The sequence below is a fragment of the Lygodium microphyllum genome, chromosome 2 (genome assembly GCF_053477565.2).
Source record: "Lygodium microphyllum isolate KBCC chromosome 2, Lygodium_microphyllum_v1.1.10, whole genome shotgun sequence".
Lineage (NCBI taxonomy): Eukaryota > Viridiplantae > Streptophyta > Polypodiopsida > Schizaeales > Lygodiaceae > Lygodium > Lygodium microphyllum.
The window spans coordinates 172,504,025-172,517,316 of NC_141136.1; the positions used below are offsets into that span (position 1 = coordinate 172,504,025).

The 13,292-nt window shown below is 42.2% G+C and overlaps 1 protein-coding gene across 2 annotated transcripts in view; it reads right to left on the reverse strand.

Moving 5' to 3' along the window:
- Positions 1–1,377: 1,377 nt before the first annotated feature.
- The window catches only part of LOC148040621 (transcription factor ILR3-like), a 29,679-nt gene continuing 17,764 nt past the window's right edge, over positions 1,378–13,292 (reverse strand). The window contains exons 2-4 of one of the 2 annotated variants that reach the window (XM_087701358.1): positions 3,490–3,567; positions 2,710–2,872; positions 1,378–2,626 (exon numbers count right to left, since the gene is read on the reverse strand). In XM_087701358.1, the coding sequence (XP_087557484.1) occupies positions 2,354–2,626; positions 2,710–2,872; positions 3,490–3,567 (514 nt within the window). In that variant the 3' untranslated portion in view covers positions 1,378–2,353. The remainder of the gene's footprint in view (positions 2,627–2,709; positions 2,873–3,489; positions 3,568–13,292) is intronic. The other variant, XM_087701354.1, reaches the window with a different exon arrangement.

Genomic DNA, 13,292 nt, shown 5'->3' on the forward strand with positions numbered 1-13,292 from the left:
AAGGAAAGATGAGATTTATTGTCCCCCACAACACACACCAACACCCATCTTTGTTGCAAAACTAAGAACCATAAAATACCATTTGTCACTGAATCAAAATTGTTGGAGGATAGCCTTTTCCCCTAGTACATTCCAAAGAACCATCTAAGATATTCATCCTCCGATGGAGGGAGGCCCATAAAATAGCACTCTTATGGTTGTGAATTCGATGTATTGCTCGCTGATTCAAGAAAATGATAGCTCAACAATTCTCTATGGCATCACTTCCCTACAACATTAGCTTCAACTATATGATGCTTGTTGATAAGCCCTTGCTCCTTGATAGCCTGCTCCACCTCAACCATGTCAACACCAGCACCATGAGCCACAATAACAAAGTCCAAATCCATGGCAGCCCCATCCATCATCTACTTCTTCCCGCTCTATTCTGCATTGTTCTCCTCAAAAGCAAGGGCCCTCATCAACCACAAAGGCTTGCAAGCATAGAAAGCATTGACGTGCCACCACGTCTTAGGAAGAGATAATGGGCTTTAACTACCCTTTACGAATTGAAGGCCACCTAGCACAATTCCACCACGGTTTCAATGAAGGCCACCACATTCCCCACTCTGTCTCCCCCTAAAATTCTTATTCCACCCAAAACTAATCTGATTGATAGCAAAATACATTTTTATCCTCCTGAAATTCATTTACCATTTCAAATTCATTTATCATTTCATAGTCGCTTAGAGGCCCTTCCCTAGAGCCTTAAATCCCCAACATACTAGGGGGTCCATTATTTATCCTCTACATTGATCTTCCAATAGGGCCCCACCACTCTGTCTCCCCCTAAAATTCTTATTCCACCCAAAACTAATCTGATTGATAGCAAAATACATTTTTATCCTCCTGAAATTCATTTACCATTTCAAATTCATTTATCATTTCATAGTCGCTTAGAGGCCCTTGCCTAGAGCCTTAAATCCCCAACATACTAGGGCGCCCATTATTTATCCTCTACATTGATCTTCCAATAGGGCCCCCCTGCAAAGACATGATCCAAGCTTGATGCCATTTTACTTATATGCAAATCAAATATTAAATCCAACTAAGTTCAAATACACACAAAACCTTATAGGTAATTTAAATCTAGAAAAGTCTTCCCCCCTTACCCAGTTTCAGTTAAATAAACTAGGGACCACCTTAGACAACAAAGCTTTAATACTGCACACACACTAAGTGAGCCCATTACATCACATTTCACACCAAAAGGATAGATGTTTTGACAAGCTGTGTATAACTATCCAAGGACCTCAAATGTCAAAAACCATAATTGCAGAAGATTAAGAGAGCACAAACCAAGGTGCTCACTAGCATGATACCTCTATGACCAAAGGAGATTTAGCTAGGGACTTTCCCACTCACCCACGTTGTCCATTACAGAGACCAGTGATGGCTTTGCCTTCTCAAGATGCAGAAAACAGAGATGCTAATAGGAGAGGACTTTGCCACTCACCTAGTTGTTGTCCATTACAGAGACCAGTGATGGCTTTGCCTTTTCAAGTTGCAGAAAACAGAGATGCTAATAAGAGAGGACCACCAAACTCATCGACTGCAGCCTCTCTGGGTTAGAGGGATCTTCACAGTGTCTTCCACAGGGCACACTTACAAGGTCAGAGATTCGCCGCTGGGATCACAAGTACACCTGTACATTGTCATAAACTCCACCTCCCTGGAAGACCCTGCCCACAGTCAACATACACAAAGCAAATCCTGGGCATGCTAAAGGATAGGTAACATAGCCCTGCAGTTTATTACTTGCAACTACTTGTTATTCCTTTATTCTCCATTATGAGAAATCACATAAACCCGAAATTGCCTCCCTACCTCCCTCCAAGAAACAAAACCGTCAACTTTACATACACATAATATAAGCTACTCATGCATTCTTTTTAGAGCCACACTGAGGATTGCTTCTGGTATTTTTCAAATCAGCACCCAGACAATATCTTAAATCAGGAGAATACCTGGGTTTCAAATGTCAATCAGAAATGAAAGACAGCTGTTAAATGTGAAAGTCCAGTCTGGAGGTGATTCAAATCCCTTCTACTATTGCAATAGTAACAGAAGGGAAGTAACAGTATGCTCTATCAACATGGTGCCCCTAGCAAAATAGGCGAAAAGGAATGTACTCTGATGATATCCCACAGCTACAGATTACAATTCAGCTCATGTACAGTTAGTCAAAGAGAGGTGAAAGGTATCATCACCAGCAACATACCACAAGCCTCTCTTTGTTGGGAAACCAAAAAGAAATTACCTCTCCCCTCATAAAGGCTCTCATCATTTAGCAACAAATAATCTGTGCTGTAATTTATGCAACAGGTGGACGCAGGATGTGGTCCTTAGATGTATCAAGCGCGGCAGGTGGCATCCATTGCCACATTCCCATTCCCGGGTATCCAGGTAGGGAAGTCCCCTTGTTGCCAGCAGCTTGACTCTGTGCTGCAAATGCTAGTGCAGCATGAACAGCAGCAGGATGGGGCAGATATCCAGGAGGAATTGTCATTGTTTTCACTTGTTGTTCCAGCTGCTCCTTCAGTGTTTTTAGCCTCTGTTTCTCATCCCGTAGTTCATTTTTCTCGGTCTGAAAGTAAATCATACAATTAACTGTGAATGCCTACGCAAATATTCTTTTCCAACAGAACGTGCAATTGCAGACACCCGAACCTTTAACTCTTTGATGGCCTCTCGAAGCTTCTCATTGGAGTCCTTCAGCTGCTGTGCTTCTACTTTCAGTTGATTCAGGGCCCGAAGTGCATCTGACAACACAATGGCCTTGTCTGTTTTCGGTGGTCTGTCTGGATCCAAAACAGTGCTTAGCTCCAAGAACCTGGTTCAAACATTCCATGCAGCCTTTGGGATTTAGAACCTTGAATGGCCCATGATCGAGGCATTTGAAAGTCATTTCTGCATATGTCCAGTCAGGCTTGCGGATGCAGATCTGCCAGCTTCATATGAAACATGATACACAAATGCATGCAATACAACAAATAACCATTTTACAGTCCTGCTCGTTATGCAGAAAACTACAAACATGCCTCCTCACGACCAGCACTCTCTCCATACAGCCGTGAGCATTTCCATTGAGCATGTATGCACAGATCTCTTCAGGCTACAGGCAGCATCTTCACTGTCACGAATCAACTCTGACAATGAGAGTGCACTTCTTCAAGTCCATCTTATATTCATCATTGCAGAAGAGATAGCCTGATTCTCTAGTGGCCAGTGAATACAACTCTCTCACTCTATTGACAGTTCACATGCACATGACCCTGTTATGCTTGCAAAACACCCCCCCCCCCCCAAAAAAAAAAAACACAAAAACAGCAGGACCCCTGAAGTGGAAATAACCAGCCACTGGATGATGCAATTCCCAAACTGCTGAGTATTATAAGAACTACTGCAACAAGAACAAACAGTACGTGTTCAGATATATTGTTTAGATACCTGTCATTGAGACGATCTCTGCGCATCTTCTCTCGACACGCTTTACTGGATGTCCCTCCAGAAGGTTCATCCCGCCCTCTATCATACAGAGAATTTTTGCAATTAGCTAGAAGAAAGAGATTGAACCTTTTATAAGAAAAGTGCTTAATAAACAATGCTTCAATCAAACAATGAAATTCCCTACATGTGTGTACATGTGCTCAAACAATGGCATGCCCTACATCGATGCCCACATGAGCACACACTTACATGCACCCCTGCATCATTGTCCTTCCAGATACACCCTGCTTTCACCTCCAGATTTCTAGTAATATCAGACACATGTAGCCAAACCTGACCATGCAACAAACTGAGTTCTCCCTTATATCCAGCTTTTCCAATGGCATACAAGATGGGAATAATCAAATAGAGATGAAGATTTCTTTAAAACAGAGTGATATGGGGAAATTTGTAGCACAATAACAATTGAACATGTCTAACTAAAGTATGAGTATATTACATTTAGAATACAGTACGATTGCATAAAATGGAGCTAAAAGACTTAAACATGTTGTTGAAAGAGCGGTAGCTGTTGCAATTCTAATCCTGATGGTTCAAAGAGAGTAAGAACGATCAACTCCAAGTCTCCACCATCCATTACATCGCCTGCTTGTTACAACATCCCCACTTCACAACCTCAATCTTCCACCACATAAATGCAAGGATATCCACATCTTGCGCCTATGGTGTGCCACTATCTTCTCCTCATGCTACTCAAATGGCTCACATACCCTTGTCTAGTCAGCATCTTCTCGCGACCATCTGATCCATTGTGTACATTTCACCTTTGCATGGTGGACACTTCAGTGCAAATCCCCAAATGTACTCCATACCCCTTCTCTACCCACCCTATCTTGCATTCAAAACTCAAATTCCTATTGCTGTGCCCAAGAATGCCCTGTATAAAAAGACTTGCTTCAATGGGTCAAATTCCATTTTCAATTACAGAATTTCCCTTGCATCTATCGTTGGAGACATCTCCTCGACCACTATGACCAAAGACTGAACCTAATGTACTACGATCAATCAAGGAAGAGGATGATCTAAAAGTTGAGATGGTTGAATATAAACTCGCGGAGTCACGACACCGGCTTACCCAAGCCAAACAACAATCAAGTCACATTATTTCTAAACAAAATGTCTCCAATGACTTCAATTAATGCAGCATATCATCCTGTTGCTGACTTTGCCAATCTTCTATGAGTTCAAGTGTCAGACTACTACATTCCACACAGCTGCATAACGAAATCTACAAGACTTCTTGTAACCAGCCTGCCTTCTCAGATAGGGGGGTAGATAACCTGATTTAACACTTGTTACAACAAGCAAATAAATTCACAAATTTGAAATAAAACTTTATCACAAAAATCTTGGACATATGACAGCCAATTGGCCCCAAAATTGGGCACCCAACCCAAAATGGGAGAAAAAAAGACCTCGAAGATACACATGCATGCAGCCCACAACTGATCTGAACTTGACAATCGGCAAATTTCCATTTTCACTAGGGCCTCCACATGCAAAAAATGAGCTGCCTAACTCTTTGGCCCCACCCTCATTAAAATAACACTAAAAGCTGCCCAGCCTCAATCTTAGATTCTAACCTCTTTGAAGACTGCCACTTTGCAAAACTTGCCCATGTGAATAGAGGTTGGTTGGATGCTAGGGCAAAGGGAAGATATCATTCTAGAGTAGAGGACCTGAGGGAGAGGCTGTTGGGAGCAGGCACCAGTTGAACAAGCCCATTCTAACCACCAAGACCAGCCCCAAGATTAGGTGACAACAGCCCAAGGCCTCCAGGGAGCAAGCAACAGCATTCAAGAGGGGGGCAATTGGATCTCTCGAGTCCCCCTAGCCGTTGGCTGATGGCTCCTAAGGGGTTTGTCTGAACAAGGCAGCAGCAAATTTCAATCTCTTCTCACAATGAAGCTCTGAAATTTGTCTCTCCTTAGATTCTCTCTCGATTCTCCAGCTATTTCTCATCTTCCCTCAAGCCTAGTGAAGCCAAATTCCCGAAGCAAACCAAGGGGAAAATTGGTATTAAGGGCCTGATGTATTATAGATTAGTCATCCTCTAGACTTGCATTCTTAGGCTACAATTGATACACTCACTTCTCTCGGGCACACTTACGCATTTTTCCTACCACTTTTAGGCATATTCAACAGTCACCAAATGTAATCACCATTTACTGGCAGGTCAAACGTGATTCAAGCAAGCAAGAGGCCAGATGCTGATTATTTTATCCTTTTCTGCAGTAGTCCGAAGCCTTATATGCTGGCAGGAGCCAATTTGCAAGCCGCCCTCATTATTTTATTGGCCTATTTCCTCCTATTAATTACCACTTGGCTGCCTGCCCTCATCACTTGTGTCTTCAGGTGGTAGAGAGAAAGATTGGCTCAAGGAGATACTTCAATAGCCCGTTTGTATATCCACCTTCATTTCAGCATTCGTTCACTATAGATTTCTGCATTCTTCTCTCCCTTTTCTCTCGTGTTCATTGTCTTTCAGTCTTATCGATATGCTTCCGCATTCGTTGCACTCTGACATGGTATCAAAGCATTGTAGAAGGGCTGATTGATTCGTGGGTAGACCTAATCAGGAGGATTCTTCACGACAAAGCTTTGTATTTTCAGCATTCAAAGGCTGAGGTGAACAAGTAAAGCGCAAAAAAGGAGCAAAGTTACTGTCTTTTGCAGGTTTTTGCTGTTGGTGAAGGAGAAAAAGCTATGTTTTCAGCCTTTTGGAGCAGATTTTAAGTTTTTATTACCTCAGCAAGTGAAACTCCTTGAGGACAAGCGAAGAAAACCTTTGTCAATCAACGTTGATAAGGACTCCTTCCAAGTTCTGGATGGAGTGTCTTGGCAAGTTCTTTGTGCAAGACATGAGGAGAATGGAGTCTACAAGATGGGGTCTACTTCAGCCTTTTCTTACTTCTTTCTTCACATACACATACTGAGCTATGGCATGCTCGATTTGACCACCTCAACTACAAGTACCTTCCGAAGGCAGCTCATGGTCAACTCATGGAACTACCTTTGGAAGCCCAAAGGACAGTAAACCACACTTTAGCAAACACTTAATTCAACTTAACAATAAATTCATCAAGACTCCATACACAACTAGAGCTAGAATGCTCCTACACCACACATTGACACTTGTTGGCCCCAAGGCTTAACGCCCCTTTTGATGAGATATACTTGAAATTGGTTACAAATGGCTATATTTCAGTAATTTCTTGCGACATATATGATCCACAGGTGCACAATGGCCTTGACACCTTCACTACTGGCCTCGAACCGGTTGTAGAGTGTTCAAAACTATGAATGGCGACTTCATCCTACCAAACCCTAAAAATGACAGCAAATATTTGAACCCACTTTCACAGAGTATTTGTTGAGATAACTCTCTTGCATAATCCCCATACAATCCCACACTATTCCTCTCACAACCAAGATTTCTTGCAATGAAACTGTGAGAATGTTGCTTTCTTCGCAAGAAAATTGCCCAAAAAGTTCACTAAGCTTGAGATCTCAAAGAAAATGAGAGAATCTCAACCCATAGTGCTGTCATAACCTATTTTTTTGATATTTAGCTCAAAAACAGTAGCGTATCTTGTTATATATGGAGTTACAAGGCAACCCAATGAAATCCCCATACCAAGACGAGAAAATTTGGTTGCTATCTACACTCCATCTATGCTGTAAGCTTATTCCATGGCTGAAATCTGCAATTTCTTGCAACAAGAAAAAGAAGAGTGATTACCTCTAAACTTGGGATGCCCCAAATAAGAGAGAAGCAACTCCAAATAGCCAAGATAAGCTTTCCAAATAAATAACTAACTACTCGTTAATCATATCACGTTTTACTAAAAGCTAATTAATGACTTAGTCATTAATCATAAGTGAGCTATTCATTGGGTGAAACATTAGCTCAGAGCCTACTTAATAGCTTAAGTGCCGAAAGTGAGCTCCATATTGAACGAAACTTTCAATGTAACTCAATTCTAAGATGAAAACTTTCAATTTAATGAAAGTTTCACATTGCACCTTATTCCTTTAGCCTTGGCCATGTAGCACATAGCCCACACACTTGTCCACCACATGCCCCAATATCAAATCCTTCAGTGCGGATGCAATAGTCACCATGCCAAGAGCTAGGGATACCAAAACTAAACTTTATTTAAATCAAAGTTCATTTCTCATTCTAGCAACAGCTCATGCGAGGATTGCAAGAGGTCGGAGTGAGCAACCTACCATGTGTATATTGCATTCATGGCAAGTAGCATAGAGATGCTATTCCTAGCAAGGCTTCATGACAAGCTAAGGAACCCTTGAAGCTTGTTTCAACGAACTTATGTGAACCAATGAGAACAAAGTCCCTTAAAGGGTTTTGTATTTTAAGCTAATTGTTGATGATTTTAGCAAAATGACGTCGGCGTACTTCTTGGAGCTAAAGTCCAAAGCATTCTTACACTTTAAGGATTAGTTCATCTTTGAGAAAAACAAGTCTAGAAGAAAACTCAAGACCCTGCGTTCTGACAAGGAATGGAACTTTGTCTCCCATGAGCTAACTCGTTTTGTCCAAATCATGGCATACATTAGAAGTTTGCCAATATGAATATCCCTCAAGATAATGCCATATGGAAGCCAAAGAATCACAATGTCATTCGAAATGGTGCACACTATGATGGATCATCATCAGACATCTCAATGTCTATGGACCAAAGTAGTGGCCACCGCTTTTCACATTCTTAATCAATTCCCTACATCGACCATGGTTGGTATGAAACTTTTTCAGGCTTACTTTGGTCAATAGTGGAATATCTCTTATTTCAAGGCATTCAAGTGTGATACATATGTTCACATCCCAAAGAAAAAGAGGAGCAAGTGTGAGCCAGCTTCCAAGAAACAAGTATTCATGGGTTATAGCTCGCAATCCCAAGGATACAAGCTTTATGATCTTGCTTCCCAAGAGGTATACACAAGTCAAGATATTCAATTTGTGGATTTTTCATCAACTAAGTGGATTGTTGAGTATCCCATTCTTGGAGATCCACATGACAATTGGGCACCTACTTCTATGCCTTCAGAGCCTCTGCCTATTAAGGTTCCACCCTTAGTAGAGGAAGAGATTGCTCCACCATCGGATTCACCAATTGAGTCGGCCCCAATGGATATTCCAAAGACTTCAAAGTGACAAGGAGAGCATTGGCCTCCTCCTCGTTGAGCTTGGAATACCCTCCATGATTCAAGGATTGAGGAAGTCCCAGAGGAGTAGCAACCGCAGAATAACCTATAGCACTCTCGAAGGAACTAGGCACATTCCACCGAGCTTATTTGTACTAACTACTATTTGATGACTTGTGCCATGAAGGATAGAGAGCCTACATCTATAAAGGATACTTTGCAGCCACAACATTGGAAGAAGACTATGTAGCAAGAGTTGGAAGCAATTGAGAAGAATGGCACTTGGAATCTTGTGTCTCGACCCATTTATAGAAAGGTAATTGAAGTCAAATGAATCTTTAAGACCAAATACCATAGTGATGGCACTTTGGATAAGCATAAGGCACGGCTCGTTACAAAGGGCTTCGCACAATGGCTAAGGGTGGATTTCCATGACACCTTTGTGCCTATAGCCTGGATGGCTACCATTAGGGCCATTCTTGCCTTGACCAACCATAGGAGAGAGCCGATTTATCGGTTTGATGTGAAGTTTGCCTTCCTTAATGGTAATTTGAAGGAGGACATCTATGTTGAGCAACCTCCTAGCTTTTCCTCATCCAATGGGCAAGTATACAAGTTGAAGAAGGCCAACCCTTTATGGCTTCAATCAAGCTCCACGTGCTTGGAATGAGAAGATAGACTCGTTCCTCCAAGCAAAGTTAGGATATTGATGTTCCTCTTCTAATCCCCAAATATATGTCCACACCTCACTTGGAGGGTACGTATTGTTCATGCTTTATGTAGATAATCTCATCTTGATAAGTGGCCATGGCCAAAAGGTCACACAGACCAAGGAGGCATTACACAATATGTTTGAGATTATAGATATGGACCTTCTTCATTTCTTTTTAGGTTATGAGATTTGGCAAACTCAGAGGGGGATTTTCATCTCCCAATAACAATATGTGCTGTTGAGCTAAATATGCAACACTTGCTGATTAGCCTCTTAAACAGCCCCAAAACACACTAAAAAATGCTCTTTTAGAGTAAAACCCTAAAACGGGGAGCGGTTCAAGAGAGTTCAATGAAAACCCTAATTTTTGGGATGCCCTTTCACATCTATAAATAGACACGGGCTGCCCCCATTCAGCCTCATTCCGTCTGTGCAGGTTTCTCACTCCACATGCAGATTTCAGGCATCAACCTCCTCCCACGTGGCTATCCAGTCCTTGAGACTATTGCCACTCCATCTGTGTTTGCTCCTGCTGCTGGCACCTTCATCCATGCTGACGTCAACCGCTGGCGACATCATCATCTGCTGCGATTTGATCATCCAGTCATCACCAACCACATCAGACACTGTTTCAGCTTGCTGTTTACAGCAGACTGTGCACAATTTCCAGCCTCCGATCGGTGGTACACTGCTGCATTTACTAGTTTCCAGCCTCCAAACTGCTGTGTTTTGGTGACCAGCCTGCTGCCATTCACTATTCAGCACTCCTACACTCCGACTAGTGGTCAAAGACTTGGGATCCGTCTCCGATGGACGTCACACTCCGACATTGCTCTACCCTTGAGTACACTGTACATTCTTACATTCATTTACAGCATTCATTCACTTCAGAGTTTTGTTGTCTCTCTCCCTTCTTCTGTTTGTCTTTGTGTTTGAGTTTTGAGTTTTGCGTTTGGGGTTTGAGTTTTTGAGTTTTGCGTTTAGGTTTTGAGTTATGAGTTTTGCGTTTAGGGTTTGAGTTTTGCACTCTGTGTCTATGTCTATCTCTGTGTTTCTGTCGTGGCCGTATACTCTGTGTGTCCTCAATGCAAACCCTAGCAGTTTTCTTCACATGGTATCAAAGCCGCTACTCTTGTAAAGAGTATCCTGGGGATATTGTGGAGATCTAGTCTTTGTGCGAGGCACACAATACGACTTGTAACCGAATCACAATGTCCCAAACACCTTCTTCTCCAGTTCCTATGATGTCTTATCAAGCTTCTCCATCATTGGAGGCCCTAAGACGGCATTATGGACTCAGTGAGAAGGATGACACTCCAATTTCACGAACATGATAGAGAAGGACTTTGAGGAGTACTATCGCAACAAGTATGGTGATGTTTACACCCCTCCTACCAGTTTTGCTACCACATTCGGACCGGTTGGTGAGGCTGGCCACCTCTCTGATCATGGAGGACATACGGCATTCGGAACGTCTGGCGATCCATCTTCATCATCTCAGCCAGGTCTGATGTCAAGTTTGTACAATTCTTTTGTGTTGCATGAATCAAAACCCTCGCATGTTTCTTTTTTTGAGGTACAAGATCAACTTCAATAGAGGGGACTCATGAAGCAGACGAAATTCAGGTACATCTACAGCTTCTGTTTCATTTGAGCATGTCACACACGCTTCTCACTTCCCTCCCATCCCACCCTCTTCAATATCACACCTTGATCACCTCTCATCATCTTTCCAAAACCTTGGATTACACTCCACATTTGCATCACATACCCTAGGGGTTGGACCTTTCATCTCTGCTCCTAGCACCTTTTCTTTCTCCACCACCACACTCTGACATTGCTCTGCCCTTGAGCACGCTGTGCACTCTTATATTCACTTGCAGCATTCATTCACTTCATAGTTGTGTTCTCTCTCTCCCTTCTTCTGTTTGTGTTTGGGTTTTGAGTTTTGCGTTTAGGATTTGAGTTTTTGAGTTTTGCGTTTAAGATTTAAGGTTTGAGTTTTGAGTTTTGCGTTTAGGGTTTGAGTTTTGCCCTCTGTGTCTATGTTTGTCTCTTTGTGTTTCTGTGGTGGTCGTACACTTTGTGTGTCCTCAGTACAAACCCTAGCAATTTTCTTCACATGTGCATGAGCTTTTGACTGTGTTTGAGATGGAGGGATACAAGGCTCTTTCTACTCCCATGGATCCAAACTGGAAGGCTCTGGCCTATACAAATTCACCAACGGCGAATGCTATCTACTACAGACAACTAATTGAATCATTGATATGGCTCCTTAACATTCGAATTGATTTGTGCTTTCTCGCAGGTTTTCTTGTCAAGTTCATGAGTGAATCCAAGGTGGTTCATTGAGCAAGCTACTACAAGGATTTTGCAATTCCTAAGGAAAACTCCTAATCTTGGTATTTATTATCCGACAAGTCCTAGCAATTCAGCTTTGGTTCTTACAAACTGAACAGATTCAAATTGGGCTGAAGATATTGATCAACAAGTAAATGACAAGATATTGCTTTGCTTTAGGTGCAGGTGTTATCTCGTGGAGTAGCAAGAAGCAGTCCACAATTTTCTACAGAGGCAAAGTACAGAGCAACATCTTCTACCACATGTGAGACAATGTGGCTTCAAAGGTTACTAAGAGATCTTGGCTACCTGCAAGCAGGTCATACAATACTTCACTACGACAATGTGAGTTATATTGTTTTGGCACAGAACCTTGTGTTACATGCTAGATCGAAGCACACTGAATCGACTCTTTGGTGGAAGGAGTTGGTTCTTATGGTCTTGGACCAAAAGAAACAATTTAAAAGAAAGAATACTTCCAACTCGAAGTCACTGACAGGTCAATCCTCTAAGAAGAAGGAAAAGCACAACAAGGAGGACAAAGAGAAGGAATCTACTTGTCACATCTCTGGCAAGACAAGTCATTGGAAGAAGGATTACCTACCCCGACAAGAATAATAAGGATACCAAGAAGGAGAAGGCTTCAAAGGATTACAGAGCAATGGTTGCTCCCTCATCAACTGCTTTCCTTCACTTGGAAGTGGTTAAGGCATCTGTCCCAAAGGCTTCTAATGATGTGTTGATGGCCCCACATCCTCGCAAACGGATTGTTGACATTGGTGTCTCTCGGCACATAACTCCTTCTGCAGGTGTTGCCTATTTGTGGCCTTTGCATGGGCTGATTCGCATTGGAGATAGCTCTTCTATTTTCATACAAGGTTAGGGACAACATGGAGCTTATTTTATATGGACAAGGTGGTACTCATACTTCAGAGGTGCTTTATGTACCAACCTTGGTTTACCATTTGCTTGCAATGCACAAGATTTGCGCTCTTGGTTTGTTGATTGAGTTTAATGCAGATTCATTCCGGATTCTCAATCATGCATCGAGAAAGGTGCTTTCTACAAGTTATGAGGAGAATGGAGTCTACAAGTGGAGGTCTCCTTCTACCTTGGCCTCTTTTCTTCATACTTCACAAACACAGTCTAAGCTTTGGCATGCTCAGTTTGGCTACTTGAATTATGATTACCTACAAAAGGTGTCTAGGGGACGATTTGTTCAAGGTTTGCGGACATAGTCGTAAGCCAATAGCCTTGTGTATCCTGCATTTGTGGAAAATAGCATTGTGATGTCATTCCCAACATGGCTTCAAGGAGATCTTCAACACGCTTGGAGTTTGTTTCTACCGATCTTTGTGGACCTATGTGGATGGAGTGTCAAAGTGCAACAATGCGGAAGCGTAGGACAAAGACTAAGAGAGAGTGAACACAGAGAGAGGAGAGAGAGAGAAAAGGAGACACTGAAACGCAGAAAATCTGCAGTGTAGTATGCTGTCTAGGAGTGCAGAAATATACACGGGTGTAG